Below are 22,796 nucleotides of genomic sequence, written 5' to 3'. Positions count from 1 at the left end.
TGTTGTTGTTGCTGCCTCCTATTCTTTTTCTGAGCATGCAGTTAGAGATACTTTTGCTTGACCAGCACAACCATCGTTTCAAGGTGTTAGGAATTACTTGCAGTATTAGTAGTATTAGTAGTGGTATAACGATCTGGCGGAATTGTGCCACTGGATTCTCCATCTGTAGAAAGGGATTTGCTAGACAGGAGTTATGGTCGACGGGGCGAGTGCGACACACCACGACAGCCCTGCTGATAAGTGTCTGGGTCGGTGGATGTGGTCTTCGGTGGGTGCGTGTCCGCGCAGCCGGCACCGTGTGTTGCGCATGGCCATTGCAGCTGTGCGTGTGTCGCTGCTTGTGGTGTTGGCGCTGGTTGCGGCGGCGGCATGGATGCCTGCTGTGCATGCGGTGGTGTTGCGACTGCGGGGCGGCACGGTGGACAGAGCCATCACGGTTGGCCGCGCCGTGGAAACGGTGCTGATGGACGGCGTGTGCATCACGAACGGCGTGGCTGTGGTGTTCGACGTTGCTGCGATGCTTCCCGGTGCGCTGCGCATTGAAATGAGGAACTGCGTGTGCGACGGCGGTGCGCAGATCTACGTGCGGGGCTACAGCGGCGAGCCGGCGACTGATCGGAGACTGGAGGTGAGCGTGAGCGGGCTGTCCGGCGGCTACTGCTCGCTTGTGTTTGTGCACAACCTGCCGGCACACACGAACGTGACGGTCCGTGACTCGACGATTGTGACGCCGGGACCGATGCGCTACTCGCAGCTGAGTGGGCTGACGGACGCGGTGGCGTCGCCGCTTGTGCTGCACGCGACGTCGCTGTTGCAGACGCAGCTGCGTGTGAGCAACACTGTGCTGAGGTCGTCGCGGGCGGGCGGGTCGGCGGTGTACGTTGGCGGCGGTGTGGACCTGCTGTCGAGCGCGGTGGTGCTTGACGGCGTGTTGCTGGAGGCGTCGGGCGGTCCGACCGCGTCCGCGATGCGTGTGGCGTCCTCGTCGCGCCTCAGTCTGCGGAGCCACTCGATGTTCTCCGTGACGAACGTGTCGGTTGTGAGCAGCGGCGGCGGCATTTTGCTTGGAGAGCGCCTAATTGCGTTAGATTCGGTGCTGCGCTTCGTGGGCGTCAAGGGGTCTGCTGCGTCGTCGCTGGTGCGCTGCGACGGTGGGACGGTCGGTGACGGCGGGTGGATGGACCTGCACGACGTGTGGGCGGTGGGCGAGGCGTCGTCTGTGGCGTCGCTGTCGGGGGTGACGCTGAGCGGCGGCGCTGTGTCGATTGCGCGCTGCAGTGCCACCGGCGCGACGCTCGTCTCCGGGCCGACGATCACGAGTGGCGTCGTGTCGGTGCAGTGCAACCGTGCTGGCGGCCGTGTGCTGCAGAGCAGCGGCGACTATCGCTTGGCCGGCCTGTCCCCCGTGAGCGTGGTGCCGTGCGACGGTTGTGCGGCCGCGCTGGCGTGCTTTGATGCGCTGACGGCGTCGTTCTCCGACTGTGTGTGCAGCTGCCGCGCCGGCGGCTTGGGCGAGGCGTGCCTGCCGTTTGACGTGCCGCCTGCGGGGTCCGGCGGCGGTGGTGGCGGTGCGCAGGACTGCGTGACCGGCGTGACGCTGACGGAGTCGGTGACGGTTGGCGGTGGGCGTGCGACGGCGTGCTTCGACTCGGTGGTGTTCAGCGGACCGATCACTGTGGCGGTGGACCTGCGCTCGATGGATGCGTTCGCTGACGCGCTGAACGTGACGCTGCGCGACTGCGTGCTTGCGGGCGGGTCGCAGCTGCGGATTGGCGGCCTCAGCGAGAGCACGGCGCGCCTGATGCCCCACGCCCTCGTCAACATGACGAATGTGACTTCACTGGAGGGCACGATTGTGCTACATGGCGCGATACCGCTGCACTCGAGTGTGCTGCTGGCGAACTCAACGCTGCGCGCGACGGTTGGCTCGTCGCAGTACGTGCCGGTGACTCCTGGCCGTGCGGGATCCCGGTACGGCCCCGTGCTTGTCCTGGACGGTGTCCGGCTTCTGTCGACGCGGTTTGTCATGACGCGGTCGACGCTGGTGTGTGGCGGGGGCTCGTGCGCTGCGATCCTCGTGGAGCGCAGCCTTGGCGTGCACCTGTCTAGCGTCTTCTACATGGACAACTGCGCTGTCCTGTCGTGGACGCACGTGATTTACGCTCTTGCGTCGGAACTGCGTGTTGGCGGCGGCTCCGTGTTCTCCATACAGAACAGCTCGTGGAGTGCGCCGAGCACCGAATACTACAACGGCGCGTGTATGTTTGGGGACGTTGCGGTGCATGGCGGCAGCGTGCTGCAGGTTGTGTCCAGCGAGTTCCGTCTTGGCTTCGCCATGCTCATTGCAAACACGCTGACTGTGACTGGCGGCAGTTGGCTGGTGCACCGCGACAACGAGTTTCGCACCGCTTACGTTGTGTACGTGGCTGCCTACTACGGCGTGGTGTTTTGCGATCGGAGTGTGTGGTCGATACTGTACAACAACATCACGTACGGCTCGTACTCGTCAACAAGTGTAAGTATGACAAGCAACTGGTCACCACCATCCGACTCTCGCCCGACCATCTACGGCGTGTGCAACGAGGCAATGGGCTCTCCTGTGACGAATTACGGAGAAGACCTCAATATTGGAGCACCCGTGACGGTGTTGGACTGTGGTGCGTGCACCATGGACGCCGTGTGCTTTGCAGCGAGGACGAGCAGCATCAGCGGCTGTGAGTGTGTGTGTGCTGCTGGCGGCTACGGTGACACGTGTCTGCCAGCAGCGGTTCCGGACGGTCTTGGGCCGCTTCCGCTCCCCGACGCGAAGGACACGGAGGTCCGCTGCGTGCACGGTGGCAGCATAAGCTCCGTGGAATATCCTGGTCCCGGTGTGCGTGGTCTGTGCTTCGTCAATGTGAACTTCACTGCTGCGATCGTGCTGGACCTGTCGTATTTTGATGCATCACAACAGACACTCAACATCACGCTGCTGCAGTGCGTCCTCGTGGGTCTGTCGATCAAGGGGAGTGGTGCGCGTGTGCACGTGGACGTGACATCCTCGATGCTGGATCCTGGTGAGTTGGAGTTCAGGGGTGATTTTGGTGCGAGCTCCCAGATACTGGTGGTGGGCAGTACGCTTGTGACGACGTCGAGCCACGCCATTTCCTTTGTGAAGTTTACTCTCAGTGCGAATATGACGCTGCTGCTACTTGACAACTACATTGGGGCGAATAGGTACGCGGTCTGTTTCATCAATGGTGTTGTTGTTGATGGTGGCGGGATCATTGTGAAGGGGAATACGCTGATCACAACGGAGGAAGATGAGGGTGTGGAATCATCTGTTTGCGTTAATGCTGTTGGTGTGAAGAACGGCGGCTACTTTGACGTCGAGAACAACACGATGAGAGCGGCTAATGGCGTTATTTTTTTTGGGGATACCACCGTGAGCTCCGCGGGGCTGCTGCGAGTGGCGGATTGCGACTTTGTTGGCGGTACTGAATTTTTTGATCCCGCGCTGGTGTATTTGTCTGGCTCGGTGACCCTCGAGGGCGGTGCGCAGTGGCGTGTGACGGACAACAACGTGAGTGCCGCCTCAGTATTAATTATTCCGCATTCCTGGCAAGAAATTAAGTTGTCGGGCAGCGGCACCACCGTGGCGCTTGCACGCAACCGTCAGGCGGACGATAGTTATCCCTTTGCTGATCTTTCTCTGTCACAGACGATTGTTGAGTTACCCGCGCGGTTTGTCGTTGGGTGCAACCTGCAGGGCGATGAGGAGGTGTCGTACGACTATGTGTTTCCGGAGGAAGTGGTGATTTTCAGGTGTGGCACGTGCAACGACGACGCGGCGTGCTACATGCCCGGTACGGAGTCGGTGGACCGCAGCTCGTGTTCGTGCAGCTGCAGGGACGGATGGCATGGCGCGTCGTGTCTTCCCCTCGAGGTGCCCGACGCGGTTGTGCCGCCCGTGGCGGAGAGAGCCGTTGACGGCGACACGAGCTGCGTGGTGAACCAGACGCTGACGAACCTCACGCTGAAGATGTGGAAGACGCACCACTGCTACGTGGATGTGACATTCAGCGGCGTGGGTGCTGTGTTGACGTTTTTCCTCAACAGTATGCCGCTGCATCTTCCCATCAACATCACTTTCACTGGGTGCACATTCTGTGGCGGTGCCGCGCTGCAGTTTGTTGGTGGCGCTGAGGCGGCGGAGTCATCTGGCGTCCTGATCCGCGTGAGCCAGACAGTGATGCGTTCCTCCACCGTTGCTTTTATGCGTGCTCTCCCGCAGCACTGCGACATCGCCGTCACGGAGGTTGACGCGGTGCAGACCTTCGAGTTCGAATTATCGGGTGTTGTGAGCAAAACCCTGAGCGTATTGTTGCTGAAGAACGTCGTGTTGAGTGCGTCGACGCTGCTGGTCAGCAACGTCAAGGCGCATGCAACGAAGCGTGATGCGTTTGGTTTGTACACGATCGGGACGCTGACGCTGGTGGGCGGCAGCTCGCTGTACGTGCGGTACTGCAGCTTCGATGGATACACAAACCTGTTCTACGTGTACAGCCTCGGTGTGAGTGACCACTCTGTTTTTGCGCTGCTCAACAATATAATGGCCTTTGGGGCAAGCCTTCTTTATCTGCGCCACGGATTCAGCGTATCGGATCACAGCGTGTTGCGCGTGGTGGGGAACAGCGGCTCCGTGCGCTACGCCATCTGTAACGACAACTTGTGGACCGTTCAGCAGTCAAGCTGGTTGGATTGGCGTGACAACGACGTGGGTTTGGGTGCAATGATATACGGCACTGATTCCGCTTTTGTGAGCATCGACGGCAGTAGTGTGCTGACGCTGACGGGCTGCAAGATGGGCTCGACGGGGTTGCCGGTGTCCCTGCTATCTCGGGCTGACGCCGGCTACCGGTTTGTTGCTGGGTGTCTGACGGTCGCGGGACGGGAGGTGACGACGGCGGAAGAACTGGAGCTCCACGGCATCACCAACGTGACGACGGTTGCTGTGTGCGGGGAGTGCACGAAGGATGGCGACTGCTTTGCTCCGCTGACGACGGCGGTCAGTGACTGCAAGTGCCAGTGCGCTGCTGGAGGGCACGGCGATGTGTGCGTCCCTGCGCCTGTGCCTGCTGGCCCGCCACCGCCACCGCTACCACCAGCAACACCCACGCCGCCACCACCGCCGGTTGGTGAGTGCATCAGCGACTTGGTGTACCCCGAGGTTGCGCAGTCTGTGGGCGGCGGGCTGTCGTGGCTGTGCTACCGCAACGTGACGTTCAGCGGGGGCGGCATGAGCCTGACGGTGCTGATTGGGGCGATGGCGGGCGACGTGGCGAATGTCACGTTCGATGGATGCACGTGGAGGGACGGCGCCGTGCTGTTACTGTTGGGCAATGCGTACGCCGCTGTGGGGTCGCTTAACATCGTCGTCACCGGCAACACGTTCCGTGACGCGCTGCTCAGCCCGGAGGGTGTGTTTCCACCGCGCACGAACATCACGATCAGCGGGAACCGCTTCACGGTCACGAGGCTGATCCCTCGGTCGGGTTTGGATCTTAGGAAGCCGTCGTGTGTTGCGATGAATGGACTGGCGATCAGCAATGACTCCGCGGTGGTGCTGAGTGGCAATGTGTTTCAGACCGTGGCGGCATCATCAAGCGCCATTCACGTTGTCAGATCTGCGCTAAGGGTGTCGTGGCACTCTGTGTTTGCGGTGGTGGGCAACACGTTTCATATGGCTGGCGGTGACAGTACGCTGATTAATCTTGAGGGTTGTGCCCAATCCTCATCGCTGAAGGTTCTGAACGGCTCTGCCGTGGTGATCCGAGGCAACGTTGTGTCGGTGACGGTGAAGTACTTTTTATTACTAATTTTGGCATTACGTGTGGAGTCTTTTTCAGCGGTTGTGTTTCAGGGGAACGACATGCAGGGAAGCTTGGTCGTTTTTTTTCCAAGATACTCTTCCAACATCTACTACAACTCTTGGCTGCAGTTGAGCGGCAACCTCTGCCGTGTATCCCCATCGGAAGCCTTTGCTTTTTTTTACTCCACGGTGAATCTCCGCGACTCCGCGGTATCAGTGTCCGGCAACCGATTCATGTCCAGCACAGGCACGCCGACAGTGCTGCGGATACTTGCAGTGTCCAGAGACCTCACGAACGGAGCGATTGTGGCTGCGTGCAACACCGTGAACGGCGAGGAGGGGGCGAAATACGTCATCCCGTCCGTGTACAATGCCACATTCCTGACCTGCAGCGATCCATGCACCCTTGCGACGTCGTGCTTCCCCGCGTACACGACGACGGCCTCGAGTGACGGCTGCGCCTGCAAGTGCGCGGAGGGCGGCCACGGCGAAGCGTGCCTGCCCGTTGCTGTCCCCGAGCCACCGAGCACCGACGGCGCCGACTTGTGCGTGCGGGACGTGCGTGTGGATGGAGAGGTGAAAGTCAGGTTCGGAACGTCGGTGGTGTGCTACGTTGGTGTGACCTTTGCGGCGGACGTCGTGGTGGACGTGGAGTTGATGTCAGGGAGCGTGCGCAACGTGACGCTGGCGAGCTGCACTTTTTTGGGCGGTGCGAGCCTGTACGTTGTTGGGTGGCTGTCCGACCCGCCTGCTGGCGAGTGCGTCGATGTGTTGATCAGCGGGCTTGAGTTGCGCTCCGGCGGCGGCGTGGTGGTGGCGAACCGATTTCCGCCGGGCTCGCGCGTCACTGTGGTGGACTCGGTGCTCATCGCAGAGGCGCGTGTTGCGTACCGCGGCACCTACGACCTTGGCGATGTCTCCGCGTGCTTCGTGGTGCACAACGTGAATCTGACGGGGAGCGTGCTGACCATCGCGCGCACGCATGTGGCGGCGGTGTTCGGCGACGCTGTTGGCGTGTTGTTGGTTGGCGGCGTGGCTCTGTCGTCGCGCGGTGCGCTGTACGTGGACGGGCTGTCGGTGCAGACGGCGCTGGGGCAGTGCGTGTCGGTGGAGGGCGGTGTAGCGGCCAGCGGTGGCTCCGTGGTGGCGTTTGTTGACAGCGACTTCCTGCTGTGCAAGCACGCGGTGTCTGTGCGCGGGGCTGTGAGCGTGTCGGGCTCCGCTGTGGCGTTTGTGCGGAGCGACTTTTCGTTGACGGAGGACTACGCGGTGGCGTTTTATTCGACGGTGAGGCTGGCCGGCGGGTCGATGCTGCTTGCGAAGGGCAACGTGCACGACGGCGTCTCGAGGGAGATGCTCTACGCCGCTGGCGCCGTGACCGCTGCTGGGAGCACGCTGAGCTTTGTGCGCAACCGAGCGCTGCTGCCGCGGATGGTGTTGGTGAGCCTGTCACTCTCGGCTGGGGCGCATTTGAGGGTGGCGTGCAACGACGCTGGTGGACGTGTCTTGTCGACGGTGGAGGAGTACGCAGCAGCTGGTTTTGGCGACGCTGGGAGCATCGACGTTGCTGGGTGCGGCGACTGCGACAGGGAGACGTACTGCTACGCGCCCGGGACGTCGTCGGCGAGCATGAGGAACGGTGTGTGCGTGTGCGCGTGCGGCAGCGGTGGGTACGGCGAGGCGTGCGTGCCTGTGGGAGCTCCCGCACTGCCGCCCGCTGCGGGCACCGCGTCGAGTGTGTTCATCCGCGAGGGCGTGACGGTGCGGTCGGTGTTCATTGTGCCTGCCGGTGCGAGCGAGGTGACGCTGCGCCACGTTGTGCTGGACGGCGTGAGTCCGGTGCTCTACGTGCCGTGGATGGCGCGAGACGGCGTGCGGATCATTGTGCAGAACGTGTCGCTGCTGAACGACGCCGTGCTGTACGTGATGGGCGGTGGAGCGTTGCGCGGTGCAAGGGCGGCGGGGAGCGACGAGAGCGGGCCGGTGGAGCTGTCGGTGTGCGATGTGGAGGCGCTGAACGGTGCGCTTGTGCTGACCGGCACGTTTCCCGCGGGGTCCGTGCTGACGGTGACGGACTCCCTGCTGGTTGCCGCGAGGTCGACGCCGCTTGTGTATCTTCCCGGCTCGCAGTCCTCGCCGTACGCACCGGTGCTTGTGCTGTCGGGCCTGCGACTCGTGCGGTCCGTGCTGGTTGTGTCCGGCGTTGCCCTCGTGACCGTGATGACTGGTGGGCGGACGGTGGTGGTGGACGGCGCCGTGCTGGAGGTTGTCGGTGGCGGTGTCGCGCTGGACGCGGCTGTGTTCGGTGGCGACTATGCGTTGTACGCAAGTGCGCGCGTGGTGACGTCTGGGGGCGCTGTGCTGCGCGTGTCGGGGAGCCAGGTGTACGCCGCGCATGGGCTGGTGTTTGACAGCGGTGTTGAGGCCAACGCGTCCGCCGTCGTAGTGAACGACAACGCCGGTGCGCTGACCGATGGCGCGCTGCTGGTGCTGCGGGGGTCGGCGTCGTTTGTGTCCGGGTCGTGGCTGTCGGTGCGCGGCAACAGCGTCAGCGGCAGGCTTCTGTCGGTGCCGTCGTACCCGCGCCGTGTGGACCTTGCGCAGAGCACGCTGACGCTCCACGGGAACGCCGGCAGTGGGCCCGTCGTGATGGACGGCACCGTTGCGCTCGGAGGCGCCGGCCGAAGGTTCGTCGTGGGGTGCCTGACGCTCAACGGGCAGGCGCTGCAGCCGATGGACTACAGGTCTGCCGGCATCATCGGGGAATTCCGCCCTCTGGCGTGTGGCGTGTGCGATGCCGACGTGCGCTGCTTTGCTGCTGCGACGAGGGCGATGTCGGGGTCGTGTCGCTGCCGCTGTGCTGAGGGCGGGTACGGGCGCGACTGCTTGCCGGTGTACCTGCCGCACGTGGACGGGTGCAACCGCACGTCTGCCCTGCCGCTGCTGAGTCACGCGGCGACGCTGACGGAGACGCGCAGCCCGACGCCGACACCAACGTGGACGCCGAGCCTGAGCGCGACGCACTACAGTCCGACGCAGTACGGGCCGACGGAGACACTGCAGGTGACGGGAACGGTGGCGCTGTCGCCCACGCAGACCCCGACGACGTCGGTGAGCAGCACGCTGTGGTGGAGCGACGTAGCGTGCCCGACGCTTCCCGTGACGACGACGGCGGCTGGTGGGAGCCTGACGCAGAGCGACATTCGCGGCGGTGGGAGCGCCGTCCCGACGCTGCTGATGGTGGCGCTGCCGCCGCCGTTTCGGTGGGCAAGCGACCCGCAGCTCGGCACGCACCTGAGCTTTGTGCCTGTGTCGACGGCGCAGCCGAGTGGGTTTGGTGGTCCGTGGGGAGCGATGCTGAGCAACGCGACGTGGGTGCGCAACGCGACGAATCCGTCCACCGTCCTGGAGCTGGCTGTGCCCGTGCACCGCGGTTACTTCATTGCAGCCGACGAGACGATAGTCATTCGCTGCGACGCTGTGGCGGTGTCTGGCGGCTGCAAGGGTGTGCTGCTTGGTTCCTTCACGATCAGGTCTGACAAACTGCCCGCCGCTGCCAGCGCCCTCTCGGCGATCACCGGCGTTGTTGCGGGTGCGACGGCTGTTGCTGTGGTGGTGACCGGCGGGCTGGGCTCCATCCTGGAGATGCAGGCACTTGGCGTGTTTGCGAGGATGTCATGCGCCTCGGCGCAGGAGCGTGCGAGCACCGTTGCGCTGCCGTACTTCCTGTCGGTGTTCGCTGCCCTTGATCCACTGTGGATGGTGGTGGGCAACGCGCTGCTCGCCGCTGTGTTCGGGTGCGTGCACTGCGGTGTGACGGCGGCCTTTCAGCGGTGGCGCGGCGTGGACGCGGTGAGTGCGTGGGCTGCGATGCGCTTCCCGAGCCTGACTTACGTTGTGGCGCACGCGATGCACCTTGGCATCTTCGTTGGTTCGATGTTTGCACTGGTGATGCCCGGCCCCCGCGTGCAGCACTGCGTGATCGGCGTCTTCGGCGTGCTGTACGGTGTGGCGTTCCCTGCTGGTGTGTGCTACTTTATTGCCCGCCACACGGGCGCGAGCTTCACGAAGTACTGGCAGTTTTTGAGGAAGCCGCTGCACGAGCGCCTGCTGTACCCCGTCGGGTATTGGCACCCCGCAGCGCAGCAGCGGATGTACGGCGGCATGCTGACGAACATGAGGGGCAGTTACGTGTACTGGTGCGTGTTCCAGCTGTCGGTGCTGTGTGTGGTGTGCCTGATTGCTGCTGTGCAACCGCCCGTGGGAGGCTGCCACGTCCAGTACTTCTGTATGGCGGCTGTGCTGCTTGCGGGCGCGGGCGTGGTTGCCTTCACGAACATGATGCGCTCGGCCTTCCTGACGGTGTTGCACGCGGTGAGCTTTGTGCTCCTTGCGGCGCTGTGCCTGGTGAGCGCGGCCAACCACCTTGCGCCGAGCGACGGCGGTGCGAGGGTTTATGCGGCTATCGTGCTGCTGCTGACTACTGTGCTGCTTGCGATCACTGTGTACAGCGTCGTTGTGTGGTACGCGGAGGACCGCCACTGGCAGGAGCTGCGCGAGCCGCAGCGTGGAGGGCTGGAGGCGCTGCTGCGCGATGGCGAGGAGAGTGACGAAGAGACGCAGAAGCTCCACGACATGACGTCATCGTTGTACGCCACGGGCACCACCGTTGCGTCGTCGTACCGACCACCCGCACCGCCGTTGCAGTCTGTGTCCGGTGGCACCCGCTCAGACGCTCTGAGCCTGCTCGACCGTGCATCCAGTGCGAGAGGCAAAATTGATCACGCCCTCCTGTGACGTGCAACACGTGGAACTGACAGGCGTGCGGTGTTGGTTGATGGGGGAGGGTGCGGAGCCACGGATGTGCTGCGCCCCACAGCCAGCCATCGTTAACAGCACCGACGGTATTGTTGATTGTTGTTTCTATCGATGTGTTTCTATTTTGAGCGGGAGCTTTCAGGAGTTTTTCCCGTTTCATGATGACTGTGTGGAAGGGGATTGTACTGTCGCCCTTGTTGCTCCTGATGTTGTGTTGTATCGGACTGTAATTTCATGGAGTTGTGTGCGAGGAACTCAGCGCTCATTTTGTGCAATGGAAGAAGGATCCAGCGAACCGCCTATTGGAAGTAATGAATTGCGGCTCTGCCTTACCGTGGGTTTGCATGCAGGGGCCATTACAATTCTCAGGGGCAAAGCGGCGACAGAGTGGTAGCAGGACTCCAGGTTTCCAGGAACGCCGTTGAGCGGGATTATGTATTGAGGCGCGACGCATTGCCGTGATTCCGGCTTGCCCTGGTGTGTGCGAGTGCAGAGGGGGATCGATGTCTCTTTAGCGGTGGAATTGACGAACAAAGCCATTCCAGTCACTTTCCACAATAGTCCTTGAGCGAACCACCGCCATGGCTGTACCCCTCAGGTGTGCACGTGGAACGTGGGAGCCTTGGTTGCTGCGGCATTGGGATTCGTTGCCCGCTACGGCCTGCGTGTTTTGTGTGTGCAGGAGGTGTGACGGCCACTTCCGGCAATTTGCACATCCCTTCACGGCGCGGCCTTTAATTTAATTGGCACACCGCATTCCACAGGCAAGGGATATTGTCGCGGATTGGCCACGCTGGTACGAGGATGCCTCCACGAGGAATTTTTTCTTTTTCCCAATTCCCCTCCGGCCGTGCGAAATTCATGCACCACAGCAGATACAGAGGGGTGCGGTGTTAGCATGGAGAGTACGATATTCACCGAGACTTTTTCCGCGGCAGCGTGCGTGTCTGCACGTTCTCGTTGAACCGTGGAAGCACGCAAGCACACGTCGACGGTTCTGGATCACCTGGTGACTCACATTGTGGACGTACCCTTTTTTCTTGCCCGCAGTGCCGAGGAACGCACACACGGATGCAGTTTGTCCTTGGCCACTGCGGCGTATCCAGGAACGAAGCTTGTGATGCATAAGCCAAGGAGGCGTCCAACCTCGCACAGCTCACAGACGCATGGAGCACCGGCATCGTCGCATTGGCCGGACGTATTATTGGTGTCCGACAGCTCAGGCCAGGAGCTCACCGCTCCACTGCAGCAGGTGACTGGGACCCACGCGCACGGGCTCCACTGTCACTCGCAGGGAGGAGACTGCACCAGCCTGCCTCCGCACCGGTGTTTCTCACGAATACGGATGGCTGCTACGACCACTGCAACCCGCCACCCCACGCACATGCCGTTGGTGCGGCGCGGATGCCGCACAGCAGGCACGCCAAGAATTTCGCACGGAAACGCCTCCTCCCGCTGGACTCCACCCCGCCACGATCCGACGCCCGGCAGACTGCCCGGTGTGCGGCAAGCACTGCAGCTGCCGCACTAGTGTCGTGACGCACATGGTTAACGCCCATGGCATTAAGCGCTCCCAGGCGCTGCGGGAATTTGGCTTTTGCGGTGAGTCGGAGCCGCCAGAAATCCCACCGGAACCACCGCCCAGCACTTGAGCGAGGACGAGAGCGAGAGACGGCACACCGATCGCACCTCCGCCACAGACTGCACGGCCCATGCCGAAGCCACTGCCATGCAGTTTTTGCACGGTGTTGTACGAAAGTCAAGCCGGAACCGTAATTCATCTTTGGCACTTCCACAAGCAAGAGTTCCCCCGACAAATAGGAGGCGTTGCCAGGAATATGACGGTCTGACGGCATCCACCGCGCTCGAATGCACGTACTTTGAATTCAGGGCTCAAGCGAAAGCGGGACCACTATCCCGCATACGGGCACTCGAACACTCCCGAACAGAGCTACCGTCGGCACCGAAGAAGGAAGCACTTCATAAATGCCCTTGATGCGGCAGGCAGGCGGGGAATGCCAGGGGATTGACCACCCACACCCGGCACAAACACCCGACAGAAAGAAAGTCGTGACACTAAAAATGGAGAATGAATAACCACGCGCTGCAAAGCTCGAAGTTTCGCATGAAGAGCATCAAACCAACGCAGAACCCCCGCCTCCACGCAGGAGGAGAATGCTACCGAGAAACAATGCACCGTGTGCCTAAATTGGCACGCACACATGCATTGATGAACGTCACGCTGTTGCCGATTTCCCGGCGGCAGAGGGCCAGGCCGCGGAGAAGGCGCACGTTGCTCGGCGACGACATCCCGCTGCGACCACAACCGGTTTGGTTTTGCCGTTTAGCGTGCGGGTTTCCGTGCCACAGCAATGCCTGACTGACCCGCTACCGCACGGCACGCTACGGGCATCTGCCGGACATTGTGGAAACCGGCCGACCGGAACTGTGCGGAGAGGCAGGTCTGCATTTACCCCGCTGTCCGGCTCTGCAGGCAACCAGAAAAAAGCATGGAGCGGAAATTGGAGAAGTGGGGAAGTCGTGCTTCACGGAAATATTGGTGTGGTTCCACTTTGAAGTGGAAAGGCTCTGCCCCATCAGTACCTCCGCGCGGCGAGAAGACACAAGGACCCTCGCAGATGCGGCAGGCCGCATTTGCTCCTGGCAGGCTGCTCTCCTCTCCCTTTTCTCATTTATAGCGTCCATGTTTGGTTGTTTCTGTGATTTGTTGTTTTATTGATTCTTGGCAGCAGCGGATTATTGAGCCACCGCGCTATCCCCGGGGCGGGTGCGTAGCGGTGGTGTGTGCTTCACGGCCTCCGCTGTCCGGCTCCCACTTTGGGTGCCGGGTCTCTCTTTTACATCTTTAATCATTGGGCGGACGTGCTCTGCGATGGTGGCTGGCGTGTGGGCCTTTGTATTTATTTGAGCTGACACGAGGAATAGTAACTATATATATGTATATATATATATATTAAAAGCGCTGAATAGATATTAATATCGACAACTATATACCTATCTGTATATACACATACATAGCCAATAAAACAGCAATCAATAAGCTGAGAAACCAAGACGCCAAGCAATCTGTTAATGAGGAGGGGAAAGAAGGGATATATCCATATCTATACACATCATCAGTAAATAAGTTATTGCCTTTGTAGTCATACCCATATCGTTATACCTATTCATTGATCGATGCATATTTTCATATCTATGTCGCTCCATAAATTTTTCCTATTTTTTTTTTTTTGCTTGTGGCATTTTGCTTCCGTTATTTTATGTATTTTTCTTCCGTGAGTTTATTCTTACGTTTTTAGATCGCATAGGCATTCCGTCCCGCGGACAAGGTTTCATACGCACTGAAGCACCCCATCGGACAAAAGTCGCAAGGGGCTTGCGAAGCCCATCTCAGTTGAATGGCGATTGCTATCTTGTTTAATCTCCTGAGGAGCCGCGAGGTGTGATTGCGTTGCCCCTGCCACCCAACACAATTACAACTTTCAGCGAGCGGTTTGCAGGCTCATTGTGCACTTTTCTTAAATTGTAGTCCACACCCGTATTTTGGGAGGGAATGCACGGTGTACCCGTAGAGGATGCTGAGGGCGGCGTCAGCGAGGCATGGGATAAAATGTGCTCCGGCACAAGTGTGAGGCGTTGGCCAGAGAAGGTCTTGTGCCAACGGCATCATTGATTGATGGCCGGAGATTTCTGGGCTTTGATATTTGGAGCCTTAAGGAATGGAACGCTACTGGCTGACCAGGTGCTACTCGCCATCCGATCCCTCCTGGATGTGGCTTAAAAGACGGTGCGGACGCATGCGACGGGGGAAAAGGAGTAGGACATTGTGTGGACATGCACGTGGACGTGTCAGGGCGTCACAATATCCCTCAACAAGTGTGGAGCCCCCGACTTGATGATTCGACCATCCTGATAAAACTGTCTGGGGTGGAGGTGAGTGCGTTGACTTCCTTTTCACCTAATTTTCCTTCAGCTGACAGGCTGCGCAGCTGACGTGGAGGGAGATCATGCGCACCTGTTTCCGGCGTGTGCGATGCCGTTTCCCACATATGAGGGCAATTTCCCTGATGATGTACTCCGTCGTCCTCACTTGATTCCCTTGACGACACGATGCAACGCGGGGTTGGTGCTGAGCGACGAAAGCCTTCCATCTTGCTTGGAACCAAAACGGCGAGCCCATGAAGAGACATGCTGCTCGCGACTGGTTGATGCCTGGCCTGGGAGGAGTCTGCTTGCCGCCGTGGAGCATCTCATCCGCTTGATTGCAGCGCCCTCTACGCGTTGCACAGTTCTTGTGCTCCTGAGTAGTGCCGATAAGGGCGGATTGCATGATGGTGTTTCATTGCTGGAAGGCTCTGTAAGGAGGAAAAATATTGTTTTTTTTTCTTCATGGAGGAGAAGAATCCGTTCTTTGATTCAAGTACGAATGCCTTTTTGCAGTTCTTGTTGGCCGTTGGTGGCCTTGGTGTTTATTCCAATCAATGGCTCTCACTGGCGGTTTTACGACCGAATATCGACTGGTGTCGTCGTTTTTTTGGTCCACGTTGCTTGGCCCAACAATAAATTATTTGTGCAGCTGGACAAAGAATTTTCTGTGGGCGTGGACCATGTTTTGCAGAATATGCCCACAACGGCTACTGACCGTGCTGGTGGTTGTTGCGTCCTGTATGACTCTGACAATGTTCTTGCGGATTTCACTCTGTTGCGTGCAAATGATGTTACATCTGTGCCTCTTCGTGTGGCAGAGGCCTGAACCAACGGGGGGCAGAGTGTTGTGATGAATTAGAGCACAGACAACTCTCGTGTTGCTCATCGTTGTGCTCGTTTTCACTGCGGTCCTCGACGTGGGGAACATTTTATTATTGTGTGCGGTATGGGAATCACTTATCCGGTGGCATATCGCAGTGTGGCGGTATTTGGTCAAAGGACCCTGTGGAATAGTTTGTGAGGGCGAGGGATGATGGCAGGACTGTCATGCCCACACAGAAGGAGACGAGAATAGGATGGTTGATGTGCCCTGTAACACTGCACTCTCGATTGCGTCATTGGATGCGTGCAGAGCAGGTGGCTCTCCGGTGTCTATCGGCTTCACGGCCAACCCGCTGGCCTCTTCTGAAGGGCATTCAAGAGCATTTGTTCTCTGAGGGAGTTTCTGCTGGGTTGTCCGCACACTGCAGTGTCCGCTCCATTGGGCCTTTTCTTTGCTGAGAGGATGGCCAGCTGCGCTTATTGGACCCCTGTGGTGAGGGAGGGTCATGGGGCAACATGCCCTCTGTTTCGGTGGTGGCGCACCGCGTACTTTTAGACGCGTTACGCAGGAGGCATAATCATCTGTAGCAGGATGAAAGAGACGTGTTCTTGACCCTTGCCAGCAATGAACGGTCTTCTTGTTATTTTGTTGGGGTCTTTCTACTGGATGACGAGTTTGCAAATGGTTACGAGGGATGTGTGGCTGCAGGGGTTGAGTGCCGGTTTGGTTTTTTCTGACGGGCTGTGTCGAGGAATTACAGGCGCTTGCAGATGTTGTTGCCGGTGTGAGGGCAGTAGTTTCAGCGACCCGAAGTGTGGCTGTTGGGAAGACGAGTTTCACTCTTGCAGCTGAGGCAGGCATCGACGAGGCGAATGTGCGGGCTCACCATCCTACTTTCTGTACTGTTTTGCCGCGACGACTGGATCTGATCGCCAGCCAAATTGAGTTGTTGCAATGTGGCCGCAAAGTTGTCCCGAAGGGGTCGAGGGGCCGCAGAGCATGGCGTTTGTATTCATTTGTGGAAGTGTCACGGGGGGAAGGAAATGCGGGCCTTTTGACATCTGACATCTCGCTGCCTTTTGACGCCATATTTGCTGAGTCCGTGGGTGCTGTGTGACGCTCCTGTCTTTTACTGGATGATTGGAACTGCTGAGATGTGGAGGACATTTGCTGCACCTTCCTTTGGTATCTTTGTCGCACGCCGTGTTCGAGGTGGTTTTCTATTGCTGCACTGCATGGGGTGCTGCAAGGCACTAATTTATGCCATGCGGTGGAAATATTTGACGTCATTGAGGTGCCCCTAGAGGGTGGGAGTGGCGATCCTCCGGCGCGGGTGATCACTGACAGGTTCACACGCCCCTTTGAACTTGCTGTCCCTTTGTTGTACGTTCATGGACTGACCGCGGATATTGCAGAATATATTCAGGCTGCTGCAGTGCTCCATGCATTCAAGGTGTTGTCCTCCGCGCCGTCAACCTCGGCAGCTGACCGACCGGTCTCTTTGAAGAATTTGGGAGGAGGATTCGTTCAATTTGTTTCACGGCTGGAGTCACTTCCTCCATTTCTGTCAGCTAGACACGCCCACACCGTCACTTTGCTTTTTTTTCTTCAATGGGAGGAAAGGGTGATGACGGACCTCGGGAGACAGTGGCTCTTTTTGTTTCAATCGCCGGAGATCGATCAGCAGCAGTTGATAAATCAGCCCTTCCTGAGGGTCGGTGACAGACACTCTGTGGCTGAGACTATTTGGATGGGAGTTCACGGGGGCAAAATCCGCGCTTTGTTTCCGTGCCTATGCCGACGGGATGTAAGTATTTGTCCCTTCTTGTGATGCCTCGTGTGTGCCACGACACTACATTGAGGAGAGCACGAGGCGTTAGTGTCCTTGTTATTTTTTTTGGCGCCATTGCTCTTTTTGGGTGTGTGATTCGACTGTGTGATGGTTCGGTTGAGGGGGAGGACGTGGATGGGCCGCGCCTACCCGACTGCTGCGCCTCATTTTTCTGAACGCCCTGACCAAATTGCTGGTCCCCTTTTGCTTGCCTTACCGGGCCTGGCGACCTCTTGAGGAGCGGTGCGGCGGCGTGGACTGTCGGGCTGCTGAGGAGGCCGTGGCTGCGCGGGATGTCCTGCGGAGTTTTTTTGCGTTTCGGGACTACTGTAGAGAAGAGGACACTTCATGCCTCCTTTACTTTCAGGAGAGTCAACCGAGGGATCACGGTTGTGAGATCTCACTTCACGAGGGCCTGCGCTTGTTGATCGCGTCGACGGTGCGCTCTGTGTGTCTTCGAGCCCTGCTGACGCATCCCGCTGTTTTTGTTCCGGTGCACGGGAAAATCTACCGACACGCCGAGGGGGTGGTGGGGATGTTGCAACGAGGAACGCTTTAAAGGCCCTGCAGTGAGGGAGCGCTGCTTGCAAGGATCCCGCAGCACTTGGTATTTTGCTTGCACCTAATTTGTGCTGTCTGTCTGTTGGTTGGTGCTGTTTGCCGGAGGGTGTATTGGCCCGTGCGCAAACGTCAGTGTGTATGCTTCTGCCTGGGGCCTCACAGTGCTTGAGCCGTTGTTGACGGGGAGAGTAATTACTGTCGCGGTTACGACGACGCTGGTGTGTCACACTGTGGATGGCGGCGCCACCCACTCCCCTGCCACGCTCTGTTTTGGTGCTTTTTAAAGTTTAATTTGATTTCTTGCGCGCAAACACACACGAAGAAGGAAAACAAATGCGAATCGATACTGTGAAATTCGAAGGCTCTGAAAGGACCAACGACAGCACACACACCGCACACACACATAATTGTATGTTCTCACGTGTTTCTGCTTTGAAGGCACCCCGCGCACACAACCGCCGCCGCGTGACCGGATCCGGCGGAAGAAGGGAGAGAGTGGGCAGCAGAGGCCCGACATGTCCCGGCATCTTTTCTATTATGCCGTGCTGGCGCTTCTTCTTGTTGTGTTGGTTTGCTGCGGCAGTGGGGCTGCACACGCTGTGGGGAGTATGTCAGGGGGTGCGCAGCTGCTGCAATGTGCCGAAAGTTTTGTGCTGCAGGAGACGCCGGTGAAACCAAAAGATGGGCCTGAAAGTAAAGTGAAGGATTCCTTTGTTTTACCCTCTCTCGTCCGTGCTGGTGGGGTAATGGCTGTGCTTGCTGAGGGTACTTTGGCGCGTTGCCAAACAAAACAGGTTTATCCAGCTGACATTGTTGCGGGGTACGTCTACCCTGCGTGGGGTTTGTCTTCTCTTGTCGTTGAGGCCATTAAGGATACACAGAGGACGCACACGGTGTTGAGTACAGCGAATTAAACGGGAAGTGTAGGTGTTGCGCGCCAACCCGCAACCACTGCGAAGGAGAAGAGGGCGTTTCCACTTGTGGGAATCTATGAATAGAAGTATTACGATGCTAAAAAGAGTTGGAACGTAATTGACTCAGGCATTCGACTGGTTGTGGGTGAGGCCACTCGTTCCAGGGACGGCGAGCCGAGTGAACCGATCAACTGGGGTGAACCCAAATTGCTGTTAAAAAAGAAGATCCCGCAGAATACAAGAGACGCGAAGGAGCGTTTCCCCACTGCTGGTGCCGGTGTTTTTATGGAGGATGGCATGCTTGTGTTTCCTTTTGCGGCGAGGAATGACAAGCGTGAATTTGTCTCCATTACCATTTATTTGACGGACAACGGCAATAACTGGGTGCACCTAGAAGGCATTTCCTTTGCGGAATGTCTTGACTCTCACACCACCGAATGGGAGGGATCACCTTTCATGTTTGCTCTTTTTGAGAGTGGCCGCAAGTTGTACGAGTTGCATGACATGGGGAACGCGTGGACGGAGGCTGTCAGAATACTCCCAGGCGTGTGGGTCAAGTCACGATTAGGAGTCTCTTGGGACATGAGCCTGCGTGTGGAAGCCCTTATCGCCGCGAAAATTGATGGAGGGAAACTCATGCTGTACACCCAGAGAGGGTAACTCTCGGGGGAGAAAAGGGCCAATGCGCTCTAACCTTTTTTTACGGACAACAAACACACGTTTCATGTTGGATTGTTTTTTGTGGAGGATGATGTGAGTCAGACGTTTGCCAACACCCCGCTGTAATTGGATGGTGCGTTGCACCCTTCGCAGTATGCGGTTATTGGAGCAAGCAGGACCATTTCACTTTCTCGCCTGATGGAGGATCTGCAGACGATCAGGTCCGCCCTCAGTACTTGGGCACAGCTGGATGCCTCCTTCTCCGCTTCGTCCATGCCCACGGCTGGTCTGGTTGGACTCTTATCCAATGCAGCCAGTGGTGACGGGACGTGGATTGACAATTACCTTTGCGTGAATGCAACGGTGACGAATGCAGTGAAGGTTGAAAATGGGTTTTAATTCAGGAGGCCTGGGTCCGGGGCAACGTGGCCCGTAAACAGCCGGGAGAGAACTGGGCTGTACACTTTTGTAAGCCGTGATTTCACTCTTGTGGCGACGGTGGCCATACAAAAGGTTCCGAGGTTGAGCACTTCTCTGCTGGGTGCGGTGCTTGCCTCACCGGTCAGCACGACTATCATTGGGCTGTTGCACAGCACTGAGGGTAAATGGGAGACAGCGTTTGACGGCAATAAAACTGTATATGGCAGCACGTGGGAGCCGGAGAGAGAATACCAGGTGGCGCTGATGCTGCAGGGCGGCAACAAGGAGCTCCGTGTGCGTGGATGGCCGGCTTGTGGGGAGCTTGGAAACGAGACCAACACCTAAGACGCGTGGGGAAGTCTCGCACTTCTACATTGGGGAGACGACGACGACAGCGACAGCGATGTGACGATGACGAAGGTCTTTTTGTGCGACCGCCCACTGAGTGACGATGAACTAAAAATGGTCAAGAAGAGCGACGCCAAAAAAGTAATGGTGACGACTCCATGCGTGGGGGCGTGCCGCGGGTGCTGCTGCTGCTGGGGCTGAGCGGCTTTTTGGTTCTTTACTGAGAAGTCGGAGCGGGGGGTCCCTGCCACCAGTGGGAACATATGTGCCTCTCTACGCACCCTCCGAAATAATTGACTTTTTGCGTGGACGCACCCTTTATTTTATCTTTTTCTATTTCTGGTTTGACTACCCCATTCTGCCCGTGTAAGTCTTTACGAAGGGTGTGCTCTCCCTCCGGGGACTGCACCGCAAGGCATTTGTTTGTATATATATATATATATATAGTGTAACTTTTTGAGACTGGTGGGATGTCTTTAATGTTTCCGTATGTTGATGACACGTGCACTCGGCATTGAGCGCCACGACGATGGAGCGATGAAAAAAGGGAGGCTGGATGTGCAGCAACGCACTGAGTGTCCCAATGAAATGTAAGTGTTGTGTGGACACCAGAGGGTTGAACGGCTGAAGCAAATATATTCTTACTTTTGCAAGAAGAATATGCAACCGGTTTTTTTTTTTGCTTTTCCCGCGTTAATGTGTTATTTTTTGTGAACTTGAAAATTTTTCAAGGCGATTTTTTTTTGTTTTAACTTTTTTTGTTTTAAATTTAATTTTTATTTTCAGCAAGCGTATTGTGGGTTGACGCTGGTTGGGCTGCCGTGCCATGCTGAGCCTTATTGGACTTCTCTCTCTCTTTTTTTCCGTCCTGCACCTTTACTGCGTGTTTTTGTGTGCTTCTTCACGTACGTGGCTCTCCTTTTTTTCGTTATTTCTTTGCGTGTCTGCAGGCACACAACCGCACGGCGTACATGTTGCGGTGCAGTTGTATGCTTCTCCTGCACTCGGTGGTGGAAGCTGCGTGTGGCTGCTGCTGCATCACTCCGTGGCAATGAAGAGAAGGAAGGGGGTGACAATGAGAGTGCGCCGTGGCTCTCGTCCTCTGTGGAAATGCTGAACGGCATTTGGCGGTATTTTTTTTGGGCGCCGCACCATCACGCACGAGGACTTGACACGGAGCGGAAGACTTTTTCTTTTTTTTTTGTGTGTCTGCTGCTGTGGGTGCGTTTGCGGCCGCGCCGGACTTGTCGGCACGATGGCCGCAGCGTGTGGCTGTCACTCTGTTCTCTTGGGAAATATGCTGCCACGTTTTTACTTGTGTGTTTTTTCGGGGACAATGTGCCGGCAGCTGTGCGATTGCCGGATGGATGGAGAGGAGCGGAAGGAAGTGCGTGAGCGCAGCGGTCGAGAGTCGCGTTGGGTGTCTCGCCGCGGAGGGCACTGCCCACCCAACCCAGCACCGCTTCTGCCGGGCACCCTCTCTCACTCTGCAGAATCGTAACCGACGTCACCAGCACGCGGCGAGGCAGCGGATGCCGCCACCACCACGAGTGTGACCTGAAGGGACACGCCTGATGTTGCGTTCCGAGGGGCACTTCGTGTGGCACAGCGGCGTGCCCACAAACTCCTCGCGGGGTCTGCACACGACACCGGGCACTGGCTGCGGGGTGTTTGCGTCAAATAGGACACTTTGTTGGAGTTCTTTCTCATTCCATAAGGACGGACGCCTGATTTTCCCTTCGTTTCCATCCAGGCGGGTTGCTGCGCGATGACACCACAACGAGGCAGTTGTTTTTACCATGGAGGGGTAATGTCTGCAGGGTTACGCATTGGGAATATGAATGACGGATGCAACGGGAAAAGGAGCGTCATGGTTCTTTTGTGCTGTGCGAATTGCAGAAATTTTCTATATATATATATATATATATCTTGTGTGGGAGCTTTTCATGATGCATTGCTGCTGTGGCGTGTATGATTTGTGGTACCTGCGTGTGGCCGTCGCTGCACCGAATTCTCTTCCCACTTTTTTGTGTTAGGGGCTGTGCCTACATGTATTTCTGCAGAGTGTTTGCGGTAAGGGCGGTACCACACGGGCGCGGGGACCGTAGCGAGCGGAATGCGTGGGCGAATTCTCCGCGCCTACCACGGTGTTGTTGGTTTTGTTGTTAGCTTTTCCCAACACTGTGCTGGGTGAATGGCAGCCACTCGCCGTCGTTGCGGTGGTCCTTGTGCATGTGGTGTGCATCGCACGCTGTGCCGTCACACTGTGTGGATGACTCTATTGTTTTGGCTGCCCCTCGGGACTGTGCCTGTTGTTCCCATCTCTCTCATTTTCCTCATTTGATTGGTGGTCGGTGTTCAGCTTTAGCTTGAGCCAACTGCGGGGACAAGGGGAAACAGTGCGTGGAAAGCGCAAGAGTGTGCACGGCGATCATGAGGAGGGCCCTGCGTCCACTGTGCCGCGGGGAGATGGTCAGAGGGGAGCGAGGCCGGGGACCCACAGCGACACAGATCAACCCGCTACGACTCGCAGAAGGGCGAATGAGGTGCGGCAATTAATGTGGGCTGTTTACAGTCTGGTGGAAGGGTAATTGCTGCAGGGATTGTAAGAGTTTGTGTAGA

General features: G+C 58.0%; 1 protein-coding gene and 2 pseudogenes across 1 annotated transcript, besides 6 other annotated features; all 3 read left to right on the top strand.

The window, feature by feature from the left end:
* Window positions 1-22,796: part of a sequence feature (areas not merged during assembly with more than two copies in the genome that could not be assigned to a particular haplotype) that runs on past the window's edge.
* Window positions 194-10,648, top strand: Tc00.1047053510607.80 (dispersed gene family protein 1 (DGF-1), putative; the record flags this gene model as incomplete). Its single annotated transcript, XM_808825.1, has 1 exon — window positions 194-10,648. The coding sequence occupies one exon, from the start codon at window positions 194-196 to the stop codon at window positions 10,646-10,648; it is 10,455 nt and encodes a 3,484-aa protein (XP_813918.1).
* Window positions 5,123-5,172: a microsatellite.
* Window positions 13,620-13,644: a microsatellite.
* Window positions 13,951-17,667, top strand: Tc00.1047053510607.75 (annotated as a pseudogene).
* On the top strand, window positions 18,348-20,375 carry Tc00.1047053510607.70 (annotated as a pseudogene).
* Window positions 20,601-20,620: a microsatellite.
* Window positions 20,910-20,957: a sequence feature (AT_rich).
* Window positions 22,082-22,102: a microsatellite.

Source organism: Trypanosoma cruzi, genomic scaffold (assembly GCF_000209065.1).
Source record: "Trypanosoma cruzi strain CL Brener 1047053516799 genomic scaffold, whole genome shotgun sequence".
In the NCBI taxonomy this organism is placed as follows: Eukaryota; Euglenozoa; class Kinetoplastea; order Trypanosomatida; family Trypanosomatidae; genus Trypanosoma; species Trypanosoma cruzi.
This window is presented reverse-complemented; position numbering and strand designations above follow the sequence as displayed.